At 42.8% G+C, this 20516-nt stretch overlaps 1 protein-coding gene across 3 annotated transcripts in view; it reads left to right on the top strand.

Moving 5' to 3' along the window:
* LOC135256541 (myosin-2 heavy chain-like) overlaps positions 1-20500 on the top strand; it is a 32044-nt gene extending 11544 nt beyond the window's left edge. The window contains exons 2-40 of one of the 3 annotated variants that reach the window (XM_064338412.1): positions 1545-1620; positions 1911-2020; positions 2259-2381; positions 2510-2653; positions 3275-3352; positions 3609-3760; positions 4229-4344; positions 4608-4720; positions 5141-5196; positions 5333-5501; positions 5874-5984; positions 6511-6566; positions 6967-7135; positions 7773-7883; positions 8838-8893; positions 8979-9147; positions 9635-9690; positions 9812-9980; positions 10794-10898; positions 11139-11188; positions 11295-11463; positions 11619-11729; positions 12282-12337; positions 12470-12638; positions 13177-13287; positions 13917-13972; positions 14350-14518; positions 15246-15356; positions 15784-15833; positions 15977-16136; positions 16639-16749; positions 17199-17248; positions 17392-17551; positions 18039-18149; positions 18502-18557; positions 18696-18864; positions 19125-19235; positions 19587-19642; positions 19762-20500. In XM_064338412.1, the coding sequence (XP_064194482.1) occupies positions 1545-1620; positions 1911-2020; positions 2259-2381; positions 2510-2653; positions 3275-3352; positions 3609-3760; positions 4229-4344; positions 4608-4720; positions 5141-5196; positions 5333-5501; positions 5874-5984; positions 6511-6566; positions 6967-7135; positions 7773-7883; positions 8838-8893; positions 8979-9147; positions 9635-9690; positions 9812-9980; positions 10794-10898; positions 11139-11188; positions 11295-11463; positions 11619-11729; positions 12282-12337; positions 12470-12638; positions 13177-13287; positions 13917-13972; positions 14350-14518; positions 15246-15356; positions 15784-15833; positions 15977-16136; positions 16639-16749; positions 17199-17248; positions 17392-17551; positions 18039-18149; positions 18502-18557; positions 18696-18864; positions 19125-19235; positions 19587-19642; positions 19762-19897 (4311 nt within the window). In that variant the 3' untranslated portion in view covers positions 19898-20500. The remainder of the gene's footprint in view (positions 1-1544; positions 1621-1910; positions 2021-2258; positions 2382-2509; positions 2654-3274; positions 3353-3608; positions 3761-4228; positions 4345-4607; positions 4721-5140; positions 5197-5332; positions 5502-5873; positions 5985-6510; positions 6567-6966; positions 7136-7772; positions 7884-8837; positions 8894-8978; positions 9148-9634; positions 9691-9811; positions 9981-10793; positions 10899-11138; positions 11189-11294; positions 11464-11618; positions 11730-12281; positions 12338-12469; positions 12639-13176; positions 13288-13916; positions 13973-14349; positions 14519-15245; positions 15357-15783; positions 15834-15976; positions 16137-16638; positions 16750-17198; positions 17249-17391; positions 17552-18038; positions 18150-18501; positions 18558-18695; positions 18865-19124; positions 19236-19586; positions 19643-19761) is intronic. The other 2 variants (XM_064338413.1, XM_064338414.1) reach the window with 2 other exon arrangements.
* The last annotated feature ends 16 nt before the right edge of the window (positions 20501-20516 follow it).

Raw genomic sequence — 20516 nt, 5'->3', positions numbered from 1 at the left:
AACAAATAAGCATTGTTTGAAAGCAATATTCGAATCTTGAAATATTCCATGATTCCATCGCGCTGGTTGTGTGCCACGTCACGTAAACAGTTTAGAGCTTTATAAATGGATGCTATAAAATGCTGGGCAGAAACAAGTTCAGCTTGTCTGCTCTGGCAAAGATCATCTATGTTCAGTGAACATAAAAAGAGTAGCTCTCATTTCTTTTTCAGTATGCTACAGTAAATATTTACTTTTCTCATTGTATAAGTGAATATTAAGCATGGATAATTTGTGTCATTCCAAATAATACATGTTTTAAATCATTGTTCACGTCTTATATTCCATATTAATTTCAAATAAAGCAATGGTTCATTTTCATGTGGCACATTATAGCCTACAGAACATTCTTTACAAAGAGCTAGGCTATCCTTTCTGGCTTAACAGTATATTTTACGTAAAAGTACTACGGGTACTATAATCTGGTAAGTAAAATGATAGATAGCTATTCTATGTTTTATATACTAGTAGTAGACTATTGTTTTGGTTCAATAGGTCTATGTTGCCATGGTAATATGTTAGTGAACACAGATAAACCACGAGAGAATCATGAAAACCGATCCTACAGATAGGATAGGCTATTGAAATTCTGTTTAATGACCTAAGGTGTTATGACATTTGAGCACATACCGCTTCAAGATAACCGTTCTGTCAATGCGTTGAGTGAGTGCATTCAACGAGGGAAATTCAGTCACAGAGCGGTTGATAGTTTGACCAATATTGTAGGCTTTTAGTTACATTTAAAAATTGTTGGCTGTAAAATCCAGGCATGAATCCAAGAGGTAGGTCAGCCTAAATGTCACGTCTAATATTTGTCCGAAGGTAGCCAATATTATTAATAGTGAGACAAATGTCTTTTTAATCGTTTTAAAGGTAGTCTATTCTGTTATTTTTAACTATTGTACGTTATCAAGTTCGTTTTTAGAAGCCCGTTCCTTGTACCGATAACGGCTTTCTTCCTACTATTAGCTATCTGCTATCGACAGCAGATAACGTTCGGCACAATCACCGGCCATCACTCTTGTGTATGTCTCTATGCAGCTAGCTGTAGGAAAGACACAGGGATACTTCTCTGGACACGAGACTGCAAACCAGATAGGACCACGGTGAGATTGTGACGCTTAGGCGAGGAGCGTATTTACTCAGAATCAGAATTCAGGGCTGATGAAGAAACCAGCTCATCGGGGGAGCATGTTCACGCTACACACACACACACACACACATAACCATCCATAAAGTTGCAGAGATTTCTTAGTGAAATTATATTGTTGTTTTAGTGTCACAACGTTGTGGGAATAGCCAGAGCTTCTCAATAAATTAGTGACTCAATAAATATCTCATTCTTTGGGAATGGTGGGGTGGAGAGAGAGTTTCTTTGAGAAAGAAGCGTCATTTTCTAGAATGAATACGGTGTGGTCCTGTGGGATCAGTGTGGGATCAGTAGGTCCTCTCATTGATTCTAGGAAAGAATTGACCCTCATTCATTTCACTCTCCTGTGCCTCAGGAACGAAGGATGCTCCTCACCAGTCTGGACAAGACCGACATTGACATGCAGAATCGCCACAATCTGGACTTCTCTGGTATGTCTCTTACACATAAGGTAGTACAGTGGACACCACAGTTGCACTGTGTCAACGATTGCCATTATCAGAAGCTGTTACAGACAAAGTGGTTCATTATAGATTAAATGTTAAAGACACAGTAATTGCTCTTGCATCTGAAGTAGTTTGATATTTTGCCATGGTCTTTCAAGTCTGGTCACCACTTTCCTTGCATGGCCACGTACTGAGAAAAAATCTGAATGTTGTGCATGTGCAGATGTAGTGCACTGTAATTAGGATGTGGTGCTGTTATTGTCCTGTCCGTGCAGAGAGGAAGAGGAGCATGGACAAAGAGTGGACCTATAAACAGGAAGTGACCACTGACAGCCCCTCCAGGGACCTTTTCAAGAGCAGTGACCTCAAGCAGCCCCTTGACAAAGTACAGGGTGGAATACCAGCAATGTTAATAATATAAAACTGACGGAAAAGTGCAGTGAAACTTTAGGAGTCTGATGTCTTCTTATTGTCCAGTTAAAAATTGTGCTCATTGGAAATAACCCATTTACAGTGGTCACTGGGCTTGAAGATTTGCTCAGTACTGCTATTTTGTAATTAACACTCTCTCAATTCAATTCAATTAACACTCTTTGACTTGTTTTGTGTCCTTCTGTGGTAAGGGGCTCACCCACGACTTTGCACAGATGAGGAAGGATAAACTTGTACCCTTTCTGCCAGGAAAGGGTGTAGATGCCCCTAGGTTTCTCAGAAACATGAACAGGAGAGGCATGCAGAACCCCCTGGTGAGCACTTGCAGCACTGGAAAACAAAGGGGAGGGTGACAGGATGGGTTTGGGGGTTTTGGGGTTCAACTATAAAGCGACGGAGAACAGCTGTGTACTGTGCTCACCCTGGCCACTTGTCTGGACAGGATGAGATGGCCCTCCTGAATCAGGGGTTGTTGAAGGAGAAGTTGCCCCAAGAGCAGAAGTGTTTGGAGATAGAGCTGGATGAAGCCCTGGCCAACTTGCACAACATGTCCACTGAGAGGGACAACCTGGCAGAGCAGCTGAGGGTAGAAACGAGCCTTGCAGTTTGCTCAGATAATCATAATACAACCATGTACCCTTGGTGTTTGCTTAGGTAACCCCGACAGGACCATACAGCAAAGCTGTTTGCTCAGATAACTACAACAGGAAATACCACAGTGCTAGTATTTGGCCACAGTTTAATGTTTTAGCTTCATCTCTGGGACTGTCTGCCCATTGACATGTGAAATTAGATCAGTGTTCAGTTAAACGTCTTGGATCAGGGTTAAATTAAATATTTTATTGCAATGATTAACTACTTCAGTTTTTGCCTCACTCTCACATGACAAAAACTTTAGCCGACATAAAAGTCTGCCTACCTTATGATCTTGAGACTTCCCAGACTGAACAGAATGTTTCACTGCTAGATTTGTATGCTACGGATATAAAAGCCGATCCGTTTATTGCAGTTAGATTGCTTATGGCCAGTTTGTCATTCCAATAGCTGCATTCCTGTCTTAATTTACTCTGGACTAGCCTTGGGTAAAGATGACTTGTCCCACTTAACGTCAGGAGCTTTGAATGAGCAGGAAGTTGACATGTTTTCTTCGGCAGGGATTTCTGAATGTATGTTTGCCGTTTTTTGTTTGTTTGGCATATGTGTGCAGGTTTCACAGGAACAGGCTAAGAGTGAGCAGATGTACCTGTTGCAGAGGGTGAAGGACTTGCAGGCCACCATCTTTCAGGTGAGGTCACACCTGTCAAATGCAGCCAACCGATCAATTTGGGGACTTCCAACTGAACACAAGCATAGTCTACAAATGGGATTTCTTTTTCTGTGAATGATATGCCTTTATGTGTTTTTGCAGTAATTGTGATACCTGTATGTGTACCTGCGTAATTCTTTTGGATTCTTTTCTGATTTCCTGTATGGCTGCATTCACTCAGTTCTGACCTCTGACCCCCTAGTGATGACTACTGCCCCCATCCCTGTGCTTTCAGCTGGACGAGGAGCGGTGTGATCTTAATAGCAAGCAATCCATTAAGGCAGGGCAAATCCTGGACCTGGAGAAGCAGATCCACACCTACAGCTGCAAGTTGGACGTGACTGAAGAGGAGCTTAAAAAGTCACAGACAGAATGCAACTCACAGAAGTGAGACAGGGATGCACTGTCACACAGATAAACTACTAGACAGACACACAGACACACAAACACACAGACACACACAATACATGCCGATCAGCAGACATGCTTTTCCAGATGGCTGACGACAGGTTTGGACAATACTTTGATCGGAGATAACTATTATTTTGGTGGGCCAGGTGGTTTGTCTATTGAACAAAGTGTGAACTAAAGCATGATTCAGGGTGCCGACCAGATGAGGCTCACGCCCATGTCTGTTTGCCTTATTGAAGGCATAATTTTTTGTTTCCAAACAAATTTGGTAAGTTGAGTTATTTTAAGTCATTGTGATTATCACCAGATGTGGAGGGGGTCCAGGGGTCAAAAAGTAGAAGTCCTGCCACATGTTTCTTCCACCCATTAACTCAGCCAGCTGATTTCACTGTGAGTCAATGTGAGACTGAGATGTGTCTGACAGGTGTCTGTACTGATTCACAGGGAGCTTAAGACAAAGTCGGAGAATGCTCTCAGTGACACCCAAAGCAAACTTAAGGCCAAGGTGAGGGAACTTCAGAATGTTCTTGAAAGGAATGAGCAGCTGGAGCAGAAGAGTGGTGAGCTATTCCAATATGTGCTTCTTCCCACAAATGCCTCCAGCAGCATCTTCACACAGCACAGGCTATCAACTAAAGTTTCACACAGAATGTACCTAATTACAACACCCATCTGCACCAGCTTTGCATGAAAACTACAAATTCCAAAAGCCCAAATTTCACACGACGCATGCTCCTAACTTACAAATCTCATCACACCCTGTTTGACTCATTATGAAAGAATGCTGAGTTTATTCTTATTCATATGCAATGTGCGGTTTCAGACTCTTTGTTTGAGCAGTTGAATGATGTAAGAAACGGGCTTTACAGCCTGCAGTCAATGACATTCCAGCTCAATAAAGGCAAAGAGGCACTCCAAGAAGAACTGGATAAAAAGGTGCCAATACTGTAAACCTGCTTTTCACAATACTATCCACTGTTCACTGCTGTTTTGCACAATACTACACTGGTCTGTTGTTGACAGCAGTTTCATGCTATACTGCTCTGATACGCATCCTACAAGGTGAACAATAATGTTCACAGACATAGTCAACTGTTTTCTGTTTGCCATGGATGTTCACTAAAGTTAACCGTCAAAGAGGTAGTGCTTTGTGAAATAAACAATGACTGCAGAAGTTTGGCCATAGTAGTTTAATAAATATAATATTTGCAATAATAATAAATGTAAAACATCAGTACTATTCTGTATTGCAGGACATTTTCACAAATTTAATTATATTCCTTGAATGACAGCAAATTATTCCACATTGGTGTTACTATGAGTGAAAAAAATGTATTTGTTTCATTTGAATTGCAGGATAAACTAAACGGAAGTCTGAGTGTTAAGGTTGAGAAACTGGAGACTTCCGCAAAGTAAGAGCTGATCACTGCGTACCAGTCCTCTTTGTGAAAGTGTGCTGATTGTAATAGCTGTAGTCCTGAAGAAGGGGATGTTAGTGTGTGAAACTATTCGAGACTCTGGAGCCCCTGACTCCTCCTGTGTGCACAGGAGTCTGCACGAGGAAGTGAGCAGAGGGAACAAGGAGCTGGACGCCATGCAGAGGAAACTAACTGACACCAAAGAGCAGCTGAACGCTGTGCTGAGGGAGAAGGATGTCATGTTTCAAGCAAATACTGACCTCCAAGATGACCTTGACAAGGTCCACCTCGATAACCTGGTGAGTGGGAGAGGGAAAAAGAGGGTAGCCAACTGAAGATGAAGCTGGACCACAACTGCATAATAAAAACTTATTCCAAAAAGATAAATCTCACAGGCATCTTTGCCAGTAAATACACATTCTCTGTGTCAGTGCATTAGCTGTGTGTTTTGTACAGGGGAAAAGTGCAGTATATGACAGAACTGAAAGAGCTTCTTGTAATTTAGTGCTATATAACAGTCAGCTCTTATGTCTTGTCTGGCAGCCCTGCCCTCGTTGCAAGTTCATCAGGTCTGTAGTTCAGAGAAACAGTGTCATATTACAGAACTGGAAGGCTTGTTTGTAAATGAGTGCTGTGTGGAGTATCTGACAGACTGGCTGGACTCTCCTCAGTCTCTGCAGCGCAAGGTGGAAGGATCCAGCCAGGAAATGGAGGTCCTACAGAGGAAAGTCCAGGACTTCATGACTGAGAGTTCCTGCTCAAAGATGTTGTTGTCATCCAAAGTAAGTGTCGATCCAACTGATCTAATTCAATGTTTTCTTTCTGATACAAGTTACCTTGTCTATCAAGGAGTAACCAACTTAACAAATATTAGCAAGAAAGTAAATAACACTGATTTCAGATTTCTTGCTCGCTGGGAAGATTATATGAAACTATATGTAAATACATTGTGCAATATATGTATGAATTGCAGAAATTAACAACTTGTAATTATATATAATCATATTTTAAAATATATATATAAAATGCACATATGCCTCACAGAATTATTGCATAGATGTAAATACACGTCAGAAATATGCAAAAGAAACCAATTTGAATATTTAAATATATTTTCACAATATATCTGAAATGTATGTAAATATATTATGTTAAAATCTATGTGTAATAAATACATTTGAAAATATTATTAAAATATCTGTCATTCCCATGTATTTCTGTATATCATTGTTTCATGTGGGACATCAGTCTCCCCTTAGTGGAAAATCTCTGGAGTAAAATTCCATTTATGGTTTAATTACATTTCAGGATGAAGTCATAGATAAGCTGAAGTTTGCCGTTAAGGAACTGGAGACATCAGTAAAGTAAGAGCTGATCTACAGCATGCTTGCAGGTTATTAAGATGCTGATTGTAATAGCACTGTCACCTCACAGCAAGAAGGCACCGTGTTCGAATCCTAACCTTTCTCTGTGGAGTTTGTATGTCCGTGTGTCCTCCCACAGTCCAAACACATGCAGTTATGTTATTGAAGACTCTAAATTGCCTGTGGTAATGAATGTATGAGTGAGTGGTGGGTGGACCCTGTGATAGATTGGCGGCCTGTCCCTGCGTAGGCTTCAGCCCCCCCCCCCCGTCCCCGTCCCCGTCCCTTACCGAGAATAAGCGGTTTAAGAAGAAAGACAGATGATTATAGTAGTAGTGCTGCTGAAGAGGGGGCTATTACACTGTAGAAGCTGAACCCCTGGCTGTGTCTGCGTGTCTAGGAGTCTGCAGCAGGAAGTGAACAGGGGGAACAGCGAGCTGGATGCCATTCAGAGGAAACTAACAGACAAGGACCAACAACTGAACAATGTGACGAGGGAGAAAGAGGCCCTGCTTAAAGCAAATTCTGACCTCCAAAGTGGCCGTTACAGGACCAAGGCTGATAAACAGGCGAGACATTTTGAAAAAATCTAAGAACGTAAGATGATAAAGCCAGCGTCACCGTTACTGAACAATGACATTTTTTACAAGTAAAAAAAAAAAAAAAAGCACAAAAACAATAAAATAACAGGTGAACATGATGCAAAAGTAATAAAAAAAGAGCAAGGGTGTCCAGTCTTATCTGAAAAGGGCCGGTGTGGGTGCAGGTTTTTGTTTTAGCCTAGCACAAAGACACGTGACTCTGCTTATCATGGTCTTGATTGAAGACCAGGACTAGCTAATTAGTTGAATCGGATGTCGTAGTGCTGGGCTAAAGCAAAAATCTGCACCCACGCTGGCCCTTTTTGGATAAGATTGGACACCCTGATAGGGAGAAAAGTGAAAGTGAGCGCCAAAAAGTAGCTGGCATGTGCAGGAGATCGCCATACAGAGGTCACCACCAAAGCAAGTTTTCACTGTGTTATTAATTAGCAAAACTCAAATGGCTTATATTTTTTACACGCCAACCATTTTGAACAGATGGGTATTGGATATTTGACACAAAGTAGTGGGACAAAGGACAAGCAGGAAATTTTGACATAGTCCACCTGAGTGTATTCGATGCACTCCTGTGCGGTATCTGACAGACTGACTGAACTCTCCTAAGGGCGTGGAGAGCAGGGGTGAAGGATACAGCCAGGAGGTGGAGCTGTTGCAGAGGAGACTGCAGGATTACATGACTGAGAGCTCCCACATGGAAATGTTGTTGTGGTCTAAAGTGAGTGTTAAACTAATGTGCAGAATGAATAGAAGAACATTGGGCTCATTTATTGGCCCAGCGCAAGGCAGCTAGTAATCCAAACACATCTGTACATTGATACATTTCCCTCTTCCTCTTCCCTCTGATGTTGGATGTTTCCCTTTGTATGTATTTGATATGGGAGCAAAACACAATAAATCTGAACAAATCTTTGCAACAGAAGAGATGCTTAGAATGCACAAGCCCCCCAATCGTTCAGTTCAATTGCAAATATTCCATAGGGCTTTTCCATCTCTTTGTGGTTTTGCTATTCAAAAATATCAGTTTCTTCATCATGGCCGATGTGAACTTTGTGATTGTGTTAATTGAATCCCTGGTAAAAACAATGTATTTTTAAAATGTAAAATAGTTACATATCTAACAGTCTGCTTGGCAGTTGTGCTGTGCTTGAATTGTATTTACCAAACTAGCTTTTGAAATAGTTGATTTCTGGAAATTCTGTTTTACACTGTTAGACATTATATAGAAGTAGCATATTTAATTGTCTGCTAGGCAGCAAATGAAAACCACATAGGTTGCAAGGTATTTTATAAAGCGAGTTATAATCTACTATCTACCATCTTTACCTATCCTCCCCAGTTTGCTAGCAAGTTAGCCTTTTATATTGCTTTCACGTGTTAAATCCATGTGAAAGTAATATCTGGCCAGTTAGCTAGCTGACTGTATTTGTTGCTACAGCTAAACCCTACAATGGGCTTTTAGTTTTAAAATACAACAGGCATTTGTCAGACATGCAGGATAAAATATCTGAACAATTTTTTTACCCTCTAGTTCTAAATTGCTCAGTACAGTTCAGTTTAGCTGGGGGTACTTTTAGAAGATTCAGCATCTATAGAATACAGTAATATTAACATTAACAGACTGTTCTATACATTAAAATGAATAGTAAAATTCCATTTAACTGTATTTCAGGAGGATATCATTGAAGATCTAGAGCTCACAGTTGAGGAACTGGAGACCTCGACAAAGTGAGAGCTGATCAGCGTGATGACGGGGGGCTGTCCTTTTTGAACATTAGAGTACATGCGATAACCCGAACCTCTGTTTGCTAAGGAATCTGCACCAGGAAGTGAGCAGAGGGGACAGGGACCTGGACGCCATGAAGAGGAAACTAACGGACAAGGAGAGGCAACTGAACGCAGTGACAAGGGAGAAGGAGGCCCTGCTTAAAGCGAACACTGACCTCCAGGGCGGCTTGTACAGGATCCAGCGTGATAACCCGGTGAGTGGAGAAGGGGAACATTAGGAAGCAGGAAAGTCATGCCTCAGTACTCATGAGGATGGCATGGTACCAGATACATAGAACTATTTTAAAGTATTTATATTGTGCACATATTTGCCTATATGACCAACATTTGAATTTATCATCCATTGTTATTAGTACATTACCACAGCATACACGAGTTGTGCCCCATCTTAATGCATGGATGTAATGTGATGCATCCTGTCCATTAACAACGCAATTTATTTAAACTCCCCCACAAGACATAAGATGCTGGTAGTGTAGCATCTTAGAGATCTGACTATTAATTTATGGCAGTGCATACAGTGACTTTGCTGTACAGGGGAAGTGCAGTATATCACAGAACTGAGAGGCCTTCTTGAAGCTGAGTGTAGTATGATAGCTAGTAGCACTATAGCTGAATATAAACAAACTGCGTAATACAGCTGGCTTAAAACAATGCATCTGTGGTTTAATTTCATTTCAGGAAGAAGTCATTGAAGCCCTGCGTCTCAAAATACAGGAACTGGAGTCTTCAGTGAAGTAAGAGATGTGTAACGTGTGTAGACGTCCTCAGTCGTGAAGTGCGATGATTGCATTAGCAGAAGCGTTCAGGAGGTTAATGTGCAATAGGCTGAATCCTTGGCTCCCTCTGTGTGCCCAGGAGTCTGCAGCAGGCACTGCGTGAGAGAGACTGTGAGCTGGAATCTGTGCGCAAGAAAGTTGCCGACACAGAAAAGGAGCTGGACTGCATGGAGAAGGAGAAAGAGGCCATGCGTCAAGCAAAAGCAGCCCTACGAGAAGACCTCAGCAAGGTCCAGCTCGATAACCAGGTAATTGGTAGTGCTGCTTACTCTATTCCAAATTCATAAATTGCATGTCACCGACTTTGTTGGCACTTTCTGAACACCTGAAAAAATGAACTACAAATGAATTGTGTTTAGGCCTGATAGTAGAAGCAGTAAGTCTGTGCGTACATCTTTTACCTGATCGACAGTAAGGCACTGTAAACTTAATTGCAAATGCAGCCTGTAGCAGGGTTCAGAGATGTGAGTTAGCATGAACATCCAATAAAGAACGTGAAGTGACTCTTGGAGAAACAGTTGGAGTATCATTAATCTTAGCTGGATCTTCTACTGAGTCTCCCCCACCATTGCCACCCGGCCCCGCCCATCATATGAGCCGCCACTTTAGGATTGTCACCTAGCTGCCACTAATTTGATCAGTGTGTACATTGCCTTACTGACCGTGTTGGTCACAATCTTACACCCTGAGCTCACCAGAGGAGGATGGGTTCCCCCCTTGAGTCTGGTTCCTTTTGAGGTCTCTTCCTATCTGTTACTAGGAGTTTTTGCCTTGCCACTGTAGCCTTAGGCTTGCTCCTGTGGGGGCTTAGGCCAGGGTTGTCTGTGAAGCGTGTTGTGACAATTGATAGTGCAATGCGCTATACAAATAGATTTTGATTTGATTTGATAACTCCATGTCTTCTCTGGCAACCCTGCCCTCGTTACAAGTGCATCAGGTCTGTATTTCAGAGAAACAGTGTAACGTTACAGAACTAAGAGGGTTTGTTTGTAAATGAGTGCTGTGTGACAGTCAGCAGCAGTCGTGTGCAGTATCTAACAGACTGGCTGGACTCTCCTCAGGCTCTGCAGCGCAAGATGGAAGGATCCAGCCAGGATGGACTGCAGAGGAAACTCCAGGAGAGTATGACTGAGAGCTCCTACTTAAAGATATTGATGTCTTCTAAGGTAAGTGGACATTCAGCTGCAGCTATAAAATAATTACATTTACAGTCGAAACACCTTAATTTAGTTAAATGTACTCCCCTGCACTACATAATACTGATATATGTCATTGCTACGCAATTGGATTATATAGCTGTGATCAGTGCCAACTGCTGCTAACTGCATTATACTCTCGTACTGTTTTGTGCCCCTCAGTACAGCTTTGTACTTTTAATGCACTGCACTGTACTAATTGTATTCCAGGAGGATGTGATTGAACACCTTCAGGCCACTGTTAAGGAGCTGAGGGCAAAGTAAGAGCTGATCAGTGTGTATGCAAGTTGCCACTGGTAAAATTCATTGATTGTAACAGCAGTGAAATTGAATAAACTGAACCCCTGACTGCCTCTGTGCGTCCAGGAGTCTGCAGCAGGAAGTTAGCAAGGACAACAGTGAGCTGGACGCCACGCATAGGAAACTGAGGGACGCCAAGGAGAATCTGGATACTGTGCTGAAGGAGAAAGAAGTAGTGCTTAAAGACAATTCCGACCTTAAAGGTGTCCTCACCAAGGTCCAGCTTGAGAACCAGGTGAGTGGGGCAGAGGTAACAACAGGTGCCTTCCTGATAAGTCAGATGTGGGGCCGGTATGGCCAGGCATCACGACTGGAAGAATAAATGAGTGCTGTGTAACAGTCAGCAGCACTTGTGTGCAGTATCTAACAGACCAGCTGGACTTTCCTCAGTCTCTGCAGCGCATGGTGGAAGAATCTAATCCGGAGGTGGAGCTCCTGCAGAAGAAGCTCCAGGAGAGCATGAATGAGAGTCTCAGCACTGGAATATTACTGTCCTCTAAGGTAGGTGGTGGCCTAGGCATACATGGAAAACCCTACCGATCGGCAGAATCGCATGTGCCATTCAGTGCTGTGACTGCACTATACTGTTTACTTGGTCAGTATTTTTCTGCTTTTGCTGTTCTGTTGTGTTCGTCCCACTTTAACAGAGGCTACATGTTCAGATCAGATTTGGTTTTTAAATAAATATATACAGGCCAGCACACTGTGCTGCAGCCCAGTTTGAATCCTGACCGAGGACCTTTCTGTGTGGAGTTTGCATGTCCTCCCCATGTCCACATGGGTTTTCTGTGGGTACTCCCACAGCTCAAAGACATGGATTAGGCTAACTGGAGACTCTAAATTGCCCATAGGTGTGAATGGTGTGTGGGCCCAGTGATGGATTGGTGACCTGTCCCGGGTGTATTCCTGCCGTTCGTCCACTGCATTCTGGGATACACTCCAGCAACCCTGACCAGGAATAAGCAGTTTAGAAAATAGATGGATGGACACTACGCTGCATATTATAATCAATGTGTGGACGAAAAATTGTATTTTTCTTGAATTGTATTACAGGATGAAGCCATTGCACGTCTGCGGCTGACCGTCGCGGAACTGGAAGAATCAGCAAAGTAAGAGCTAAGTGTGTGTACAGGTCCTCATTGTTAAATGTGCAGATAAGAGTGGCAGTACTGCAGAGGATGATGTTACGTTGTAAAACTACATGCTGTCAGTGGTGCTCTTCACTCCCTTTGCGCGTCCAGGAGTCTGCAGCAGGCAGTGAACAGGGGGAACAGCGAGCTGGACGCTGCGCAGAAGAAGCTAAGAGACACCGAGAAGAGCCTGGATACTCTGGTGGGGGAGAAAGAGGCCATGTTTAAAGAACAGGTTGACCTCCAAGGTCAGCTTGACAAGATTAATCTTGATAACCGGGTGAGTGGGTTAAATTCAGAGTCAGAGCTAAATCTCCGGTTGCCCAAGGGGAAATTCACAAAGGCAATTCAGAATAGGTACATGTAGCTTTAATACTATATAGCCCACATTATTGTCACATTTTCAGTGCTATTTAAAATGTACCGGGAAATGTTTGGCCACCATGCTGTGTGGTGAGTGGATAGTCAAGTACAGGAAAAAGAGAGTAATTTGGCATTTCATTGTCATTTTGGGGCATAAATAAAAGTAAATGCCAATCAGCCTCACCTGTGCATGACTGTAGGTAAAATACAACTGTGCAACGCTAAACACCTCATTTCTACCTTCTAAGACAACACCACCAACCATTTCCTTTTCTTTCACTGAAGTACTATTAAATTTAATTCAGGACTCATCTTTACTCTTGACTTTGAGTATGTTGGATCGCATTTTTATGTTTATTTGTGTGTAGGCTGTCACGTATCCTAATACACACGTAGTTGGTGGTTGAGAGTTGTACCAAGGGCAGTATCTGACAGGTCGGCTGGACTCTCCTCAGGCTCTGCAGCGCAAGGTGGAAGGATCCAGCCAGGAAGTGGAGCTCCTGCGGAAGACCCTTCAGGACTACATGACCGAAGGCACCCACACAAAGATACTGTTGTCCTCTAAGGTAGTCATCAATTATTCTATGGGTATAAAAACCTATGGATATTTATATGGATAAGTAAAGGTGTCGTGGAGTGACTGTTTTTATTGGACTGTGCTGTACTCTACAGTACCAATCTGATGTTCAGTGCACTCCACTGTTGTGATTGTCTGACTGCTGACTGCTGTTAATGTTAACTATGCTGTACTTTTTTATTGCTCTGTGCTGTTTAATAATGAACTACATTCCTCTGTTTGTTGGTCAGTCTTACTCTAAATCAGGGATGTGCTGTCATTGGTGGTGGTGGTGGTGGTGGTGGGGGGGGTTAACGTAAATTGCTATCAAGGGGAATTGTGATCACAGGCTGCAATAAAATAAAATGATTCTTTACTTACCCAGGACCTAGTGGTTCCCCTTCTACAGGATCCTTGGCACGTCCATGACAGGCTGATTTTTAAATCTCACGCACGCACCTGCATTAAATTTGGCTTGTTCAGTATTTTTCTTTGTTTTCTGTTTTATTGGATTACTGTGTGCTGCTCTGTAATCACAATCTACAATCTGCACAACAAAAACAGTTACATAGATGCTCTAAAACTGTGCTGCATATTCTCTGGAGTAAAAAATCCACTTTTGCTTTGTTTGTATTTAAGGAAGATATCAATGAACGTATGCATCTCAGGATACAGGAACTGGATACTTCAGCAAAGTAAGATCTTCCACATCTTCCCCCCAACCCCTACCCCCCTCCCACCCGAAAAAAAAGAGAAAATTAATTAAATAAAATTCTCTATCTTTCCTTTCCAGATGTTAATTTGAGTGACAAAGGCTTAGTTATTGTTGGGGTGTAATGGCCCTACTGTTGCACTCCTCATTAATGGCTTATTGGGATGTTGGTGATTTATGTTTCTTTGTTTCTCTGAATAGCAATGACAGCTCAGTGTAAATGTAACCGATCGGTGTGTATACAGTTCCTCTTTGCTAAAGTGTGCTGATTGTCATGGTAGTGGTACTGCTGAGCGGGATGCCATTTCTGCGAAGCTGCAAGCAATAAGCTGAACCCCTTGACTGCCCCTGCATACCCAGGAACCTGCAGCAGGCAGTGAGTGAGCGAGACGGGGAGCTGGACGCTGTGCAGAAGAAGCTAATAGACACGGAAAAGAAGCTGGATTTCGTAGTGATGGAGAAAAAGGCCATGCTTCAGGCAAATAACCGCGTCCGGATCGACTTTGACAAGCTCCGGCTGGATAACGAGGTGAGTGGCGGAGAGAGGAGAGGCCACATGGCCTGTGTTTTCACAAATACGCTAATCCCCTATTTCACAAGTATGCTAATCCCCAATTTATGCTGATAGACCCTGAAACCGATTTAGATTTCTGCACATACCACCCTAGGAATGGAACCTGCAAGCCTCTGTTTAGAAGTCCTTTCCCTTAATCACAATCCAACACTGCTAACCCCTGGATAATTTCAGATCGAGCATATAAAAATATGGTCCATTGTTTCTTCTGTTAGTAATAGTCTGTGATATTTCAGCTACCAGATGCCTGAAAGTAAAGACTGCCTACTTGGCAGTGGTCTGGCCTTGTGACAGCCCACATACTCACTTTCACTCGGCCTGCATACGGAAATGAATGATGGTCCTTGGGTGGTCCAGATCTGCACCATTTTTGGGCCATGACTTAAAAAAAGATTTTCGATACAAACCACGTCAGTACATACATTAGCTGTGTGTGTTGTAGGGGAAAAGTGCAATATATGATAGAAAGGAGACGGCTTCTTGTGGTTGAGTGCTGTGTTACAGTCACCTCTGTGTCTTCTCTGGAAAACTTATTTCAAGTTCCCTCATTACAAGTTCATCAAGTCAGTTGTTCATCGAAACAGTGTAGTGTTACAGAACTGGAAGGTTTGTAAATGAGTGCTGTGTAACAGACAGCAGCAGTCATGTGCAGTATCTAACAGACTGGCTGGACTCTCCTCAGGCTTTGCAGCGCAAGGTGGAAGGATCCAGCCAGGAAGTGGAGCTCCTGCAGAGGAAACTCCAGGACTACATGACTGAAATCTCCCAAAACAATATATTGTTGTCCTCTAAGGTAAGGGTCAATGTCTTGTTCGGTTCAGAAAGAACCCTTGTCTTACAATGGAGACACATTTTATAATCCAGCCAGGAAAACACTTTGCACATACTAAGAGTATGGACAGAGATTAATTGTGTTATACTGTACTTCTATTAGTTGTTTAACGTTGAAGTATATTCTGTTGGTCTTGCTCTAAACTGCTGTATTTTTCTCTGTTTTGTTTTATTGGATTAGTGTACTTTCCTGTATTAATGGGGCATACATGTGTTGTGGTTCTACTTTTGCTCTTATGAAACTGCCCTCCACTACTGTTCTTCTTTATGAATAGGGGCTTTTAAACAATATATGCATCTTGAGTACAAGTGACAGTAATTCATTACTTACTATCTTGCAGAAGCAATCTCTGACGTGAAATTCCATTTATATGTTAACTGCATTTCAGGAGGAAGCCATTGCAAGCTTGCGGCACACAGTTACGAAACTGGAGACTAAGTAAGAACTTCTCCGTGTGTGCAGGTCTTCATTGATAAAAACGCGCTGATGGTAGTACCGTCAGTCCTGAAGAGCGAGATGCTGCTTTGTTAGACTGCTGTACATGCAATACGCTGAAGCCGTGACTCCCTTTGCCTGCCCAGGAATGTCCAACAGGAAGTGAGCAGGGGAAGCAACGACCTCCAGAGGAAACTAACTGACACAGAAGAGAACCTGGTTTCTGTCATAAGGGAGAAGGACTCGGTGCTTAAAGCCAATGCTGACCTCCGTGACACCCTTGAAAAGATCCAGCTCGATAACCAGGTGAGTGAGAAGAAGGTACATAACATTACACATTTTTTTTGCTCATACTGCTGACGTTCCAGTAAAATGCTCACCTGGAAACTGAACCAATAACTAACTCTGTTTAATAATCCAGTCCTTTAATCAACACCCCGGATAATAACAATTCAAGTTTAGGAAATGAGCCATTCATTCATATCCCCAACCAGGCTCAATCAGGGAAGAATGGGGAGGTGGAAATGCTTAATTATTTGCTTATTTGGCTTCCATTTTTACGCACAACCAATTTTTTACAAGTGGATATTCGTTAAACCACATATCTTTAGCAACAAATAGCATTGGGAATGCCGAAAGCCAGGTCTTTGCACGAGACAAACTGTTTGATAGGAGAGACGTCTCAGTGCATTAGGTGTGAGATTCAGGGGAACAGTGCTCACGTCTCACAGAACCGAGAGGGCTTCTTACAATAGAATGATGTATCAGTCGTGTGCAGTATCTAACAGACTGGCTGGACTCTCCTCAGTCTCTGCAGCGCAAGGTGGAAGGATCCAACCAGGAAGTGGAGCTCCTGCAGAGGAAACTCCAGAACTACACGACTCAGAACTCCAAAAACAATATATTGTTATCCTCTAAGGTAAGGGTCAATGCCTTGTTCGGTTTTAAAGGAACCCTTGTCTTATAATGGAGACACATCATAATCCAGTCAGGAAAACATTTAGCTTTTGATCCAGTTATAAGAGTCTTTATTTCTGCAGAAAGAGTATGAGTATGGACAGAGATTAATTGCATTATATTGTACTTCTATTTGTTGTTTAATGTTGAACTGTAGTCTTGCTCTAAACTGCTATTTTTTTGTTTTTTTAAATTGGATTAGTGTGCTTTTCTGTATTAATGGGGCATAAATGTCTAGTGTTGTTCTACTTTTGCTGTTATAAAACTGCCCTTCACCACTTCTTTATGAATGGGGGCTTTTAAACAATATGCATCTTGAGTACAGTCACAGTGACAGTAATTCATTACTTACTATGTTGCCCCTTCAAATCTCTGAAGTGAAATTCCATTTATATGTTAACTGCATTTCAGGAGGAAGCCATTGCAAGCTTGCGGCACACAGTTACGAAACTGGAGACTAAGTAAGAACTTCTCCGTGTGTGCAGGTCTTCATTGATAAAAACGCGCTGATGGTAGTACCGTCAGTCCTGAAGAGCGAGATGCTGCTTTGTTAGACTGCTGTACATGCAATACGCTGAAGCCGTGACTCCCTTTGCCTGCCCAGGAATGTCCAACAGGAAGTGAGCAGGGGAAGCAACGACCTCCAGAGGAAACTAACTGACACAGAAGAGAACCTGGTTTCTGTCATAAGGGAGAAGGACTCGGTGCTTAAAGCCAATGCTGACCTCCGTGACACCCTTGAAAAGATCCAGCTTGATAACCAGGTGAGTGAGAAGAAGGTACATAACATTACAGTTTTTTCCTCGTACTGCTGACGTTCCAGTAAAATGCTCACCTGGAAACTGAAGCTATAGCTAACTCTGTTTAATAATCCAGTCCCTTAATCAACACCCCGGATAATAACAATTCAAATTTAGGAAATGAGCCATTCATTCATATCCCCAGCCAGGATCAATCCGGGAAGAATTAGGGAGGTGGAAATAATTTATTATTTGCTTATTTGGCTTCCATTTTTGCACTTAAGTGGATATTCGCTAAACGAAATATCTTTAGCGGCAAATAGTATCGGGTGTACCGAAAGCCAGGTCCTTGCACGAGACAAAATAGTTTGATAGGAGAGATGTCTCAGTGCATTAGGTGTGAGATTCAGGGGAACAGTGCTCACGTCTCACAGAACCGAGAGGGCTTCTTACAGTAGAATGATGTTTCAGTTGTGCGTGGTATCTAACAGGCTGGCTGGGCTCTCCTCAGTCTCTGCAGAGCAAGGTGGAAGGATCCAGCCAGGAAATGGAGCTCCTGCAGAAGAAACTCCAGGACTCCATTTCTAAAACGTCCAGTATGAATGAACAGCTGTCCCTCAGAGTAAGTTCAGATCAACAATGGAAAGATTTATGGATACTAAACACTTAGACATATTGTCCGGATTGTGTAAACACATGTATCCTGTTATTACGGTATTGCTCACTATTACACTACACTAGAACACACAGTAATGCAGTAATGCTAATACATTAATAGGGTACAGTAATGTTCTATACTGCTTTGCAGCTGAGTACTGGATTAGAAGGCTACTTTATACTGTGCTATACTTTAACACTGTATAAAGCATACAGTACTTTTATTCTGTGCTGCCTTATACTGCTGCCATCACTGCGCTGTGCTCCACTGAAATGAATACCCAGAGAACAACATACATTATTTCATTGAATTTCAGGAGGAAGTCACTGAAAACCTGCAGCTCACAGTTAAGGAGCTGGAGACATCAGTGAAGTAAGTGCTGACCTGTGGGTGCAGGTCCTCATCATTAAGACGTGCTGATTGTTATAGTAGCACCACTGAAGAGGGGATCGTTATTCTGCGAAACCTAATGCACTAAACGGAGTCCCTGACTTGCTTCTGCGTGCCCAGGAATCTGCAGCATTCGGCAAACCGAGCACAAAAGGAGCTCCAGTTTGCCCGAAAGAGAGTGAGCAACACTGAGGAAATCCTGTCTGCTCTGATGAAGGAGAAGGAGACCACAGAGAAGGAGAACCTGGACCTGAGGGATGAGCTATACTCCATGCAGTCAGGCAATCAGGTGTGTCCCTCCCTCCCTCCCATATTCATCTCAGACTACTTCACTGTCAATAGCCCAAATGTGCCTCGTTGAGTCTAGGTCTGTGGAAGGGGTTATAGTTATTGCTACGGTTATGGATATTGACAGTCAAACATTGTTTTCCCGAACGTGCAGAATGAGTAGAGAGGAGAGATTTGGGGTTTGATGCAGGCCATCTCAGCGCGTTAGGTGTGTGGTTTGGGGGAGCTGAGTATATGATAGACTGGCTGGGTTCTCCTCAGGCTCTGCAGCGCAAGATGGAGGGCTCCAGCCAGGAGGTGGAGCTCCTGCAGATGGAGCTCCAGGATTTCAGCACTGACGTCAACATCTTGCAGTCCTGGGTTTCCTCCAGCGTACGTATGCTAAGCGGTCCGACAAAAACTATGGATATGGTGGATATGGGAAATTAATGGAATTATCAATAGTGGCAGAAAGCTGGTGTCCTTGATTTTGCTAGCCTGCCCTACACTTGACCGTACAGTGCCAAGAGCCATATTCGGTGCAACATTAGACTGCGCCAGACTGTTGTATTGGGCAGTAGTGGTATTTTATGCTTTTATTATTTTATTAACAGTACTCCATGCTCTGGTGAACATTCTCACATGCTGTTACATTAACTGACAGACTATCCTTCTGCATTCTGACAATCAGGTTTTGTTACATACTGCTCCTCAATCAGTTGCATTTCTTTTTTCTTTTGTCAGGAGGCAGCCATTGCACGTCTGCTCAAGACATTTGAGGGACTGGAGCCGTCAGTAGAGTAAGACCAGACCCCCCTCTGTACAAGAGCTCATTGTTAAAGTGTGCCGATTGTAACATCACGATATGACTTTGTGAAGCCATGCTATGAGCTGACCCTGGGACTCCCTCTCTCACCAGGGCTCTACAGCACATGCAGAGCACAGGGAATGTGGATCCGGATGCCGCGAGGAGCGAATGGAAAAGCACAGACGCAGAGCTGGGTGCTCTGACGCAGAAGGAGGAGGGCACACAGGAAACTTTGTCCAATTGCTGAGACAGAAAGCACGTCTTGGAAAAGATATTCTAGGTCACTTTGTCTCTATGGTTTAGTGACACTTTTTATTTTTCTGCTAGCGCCAGTGGGAGGAGAGGTACAAATGGTATGATGTCACTACTTGGCGCATGTTTGGCAGAAGCAAACATGGCCGAATTAAACCCACCCCACACCTGGTGGGACAAGGCCAGTTTTTCCCAGCCACTGTGGGATCCTGGGCACAGTAGCCCACACGGCCATGGCAAGGCTCTAACCTGCAACTATAGGAACCCGTGCCTTTCCCAACTGAGCCACTGCAGCTGGATTTTTATGGAATGATTACTATGCCTTTTTATAATAAGAAACTTTACTCAGTACTTTCCTTCAGCAAACAAAGCTTTTCCTGGACATAAAAGGGCAGACAAAATATCCTCTGCACAGTTCCTCCTAGTCGAGTAAATACATTTTTTTAATGTTTGGGAATATTTAATTTATTCAGTTATATTTAGAACCTTTGTAATTGTTTTGTTTATAACAGTGGTATCACTGAATGGTCTGGTGTTACATCCTAATAAAGTCATGTAATGTCGAATATTTGTAAAATAATAAATGTGATTACACTAAGGAGTGTGAAACTTTC

This window comes from Anguilla rostrata, chromosome 6, assembly GCF_018555375.3.
Source record: "Anguilla rostrata isolate EN2019 chromosome 6, ASM1855537v3, whole genome shotgun sequence".
Taxonomy (NCBI): Eukaryota; Metazoa; Chordata; class Actinopteri; order Anguilliformes; family Anguillidae; genus Anguilla; species Anguilla rostrata.
The sequence above is the reverse complement of the archived record's forward strand: the minus strand, read 5'-3'. Positions and strand labels throughout refer to the sequence as shown.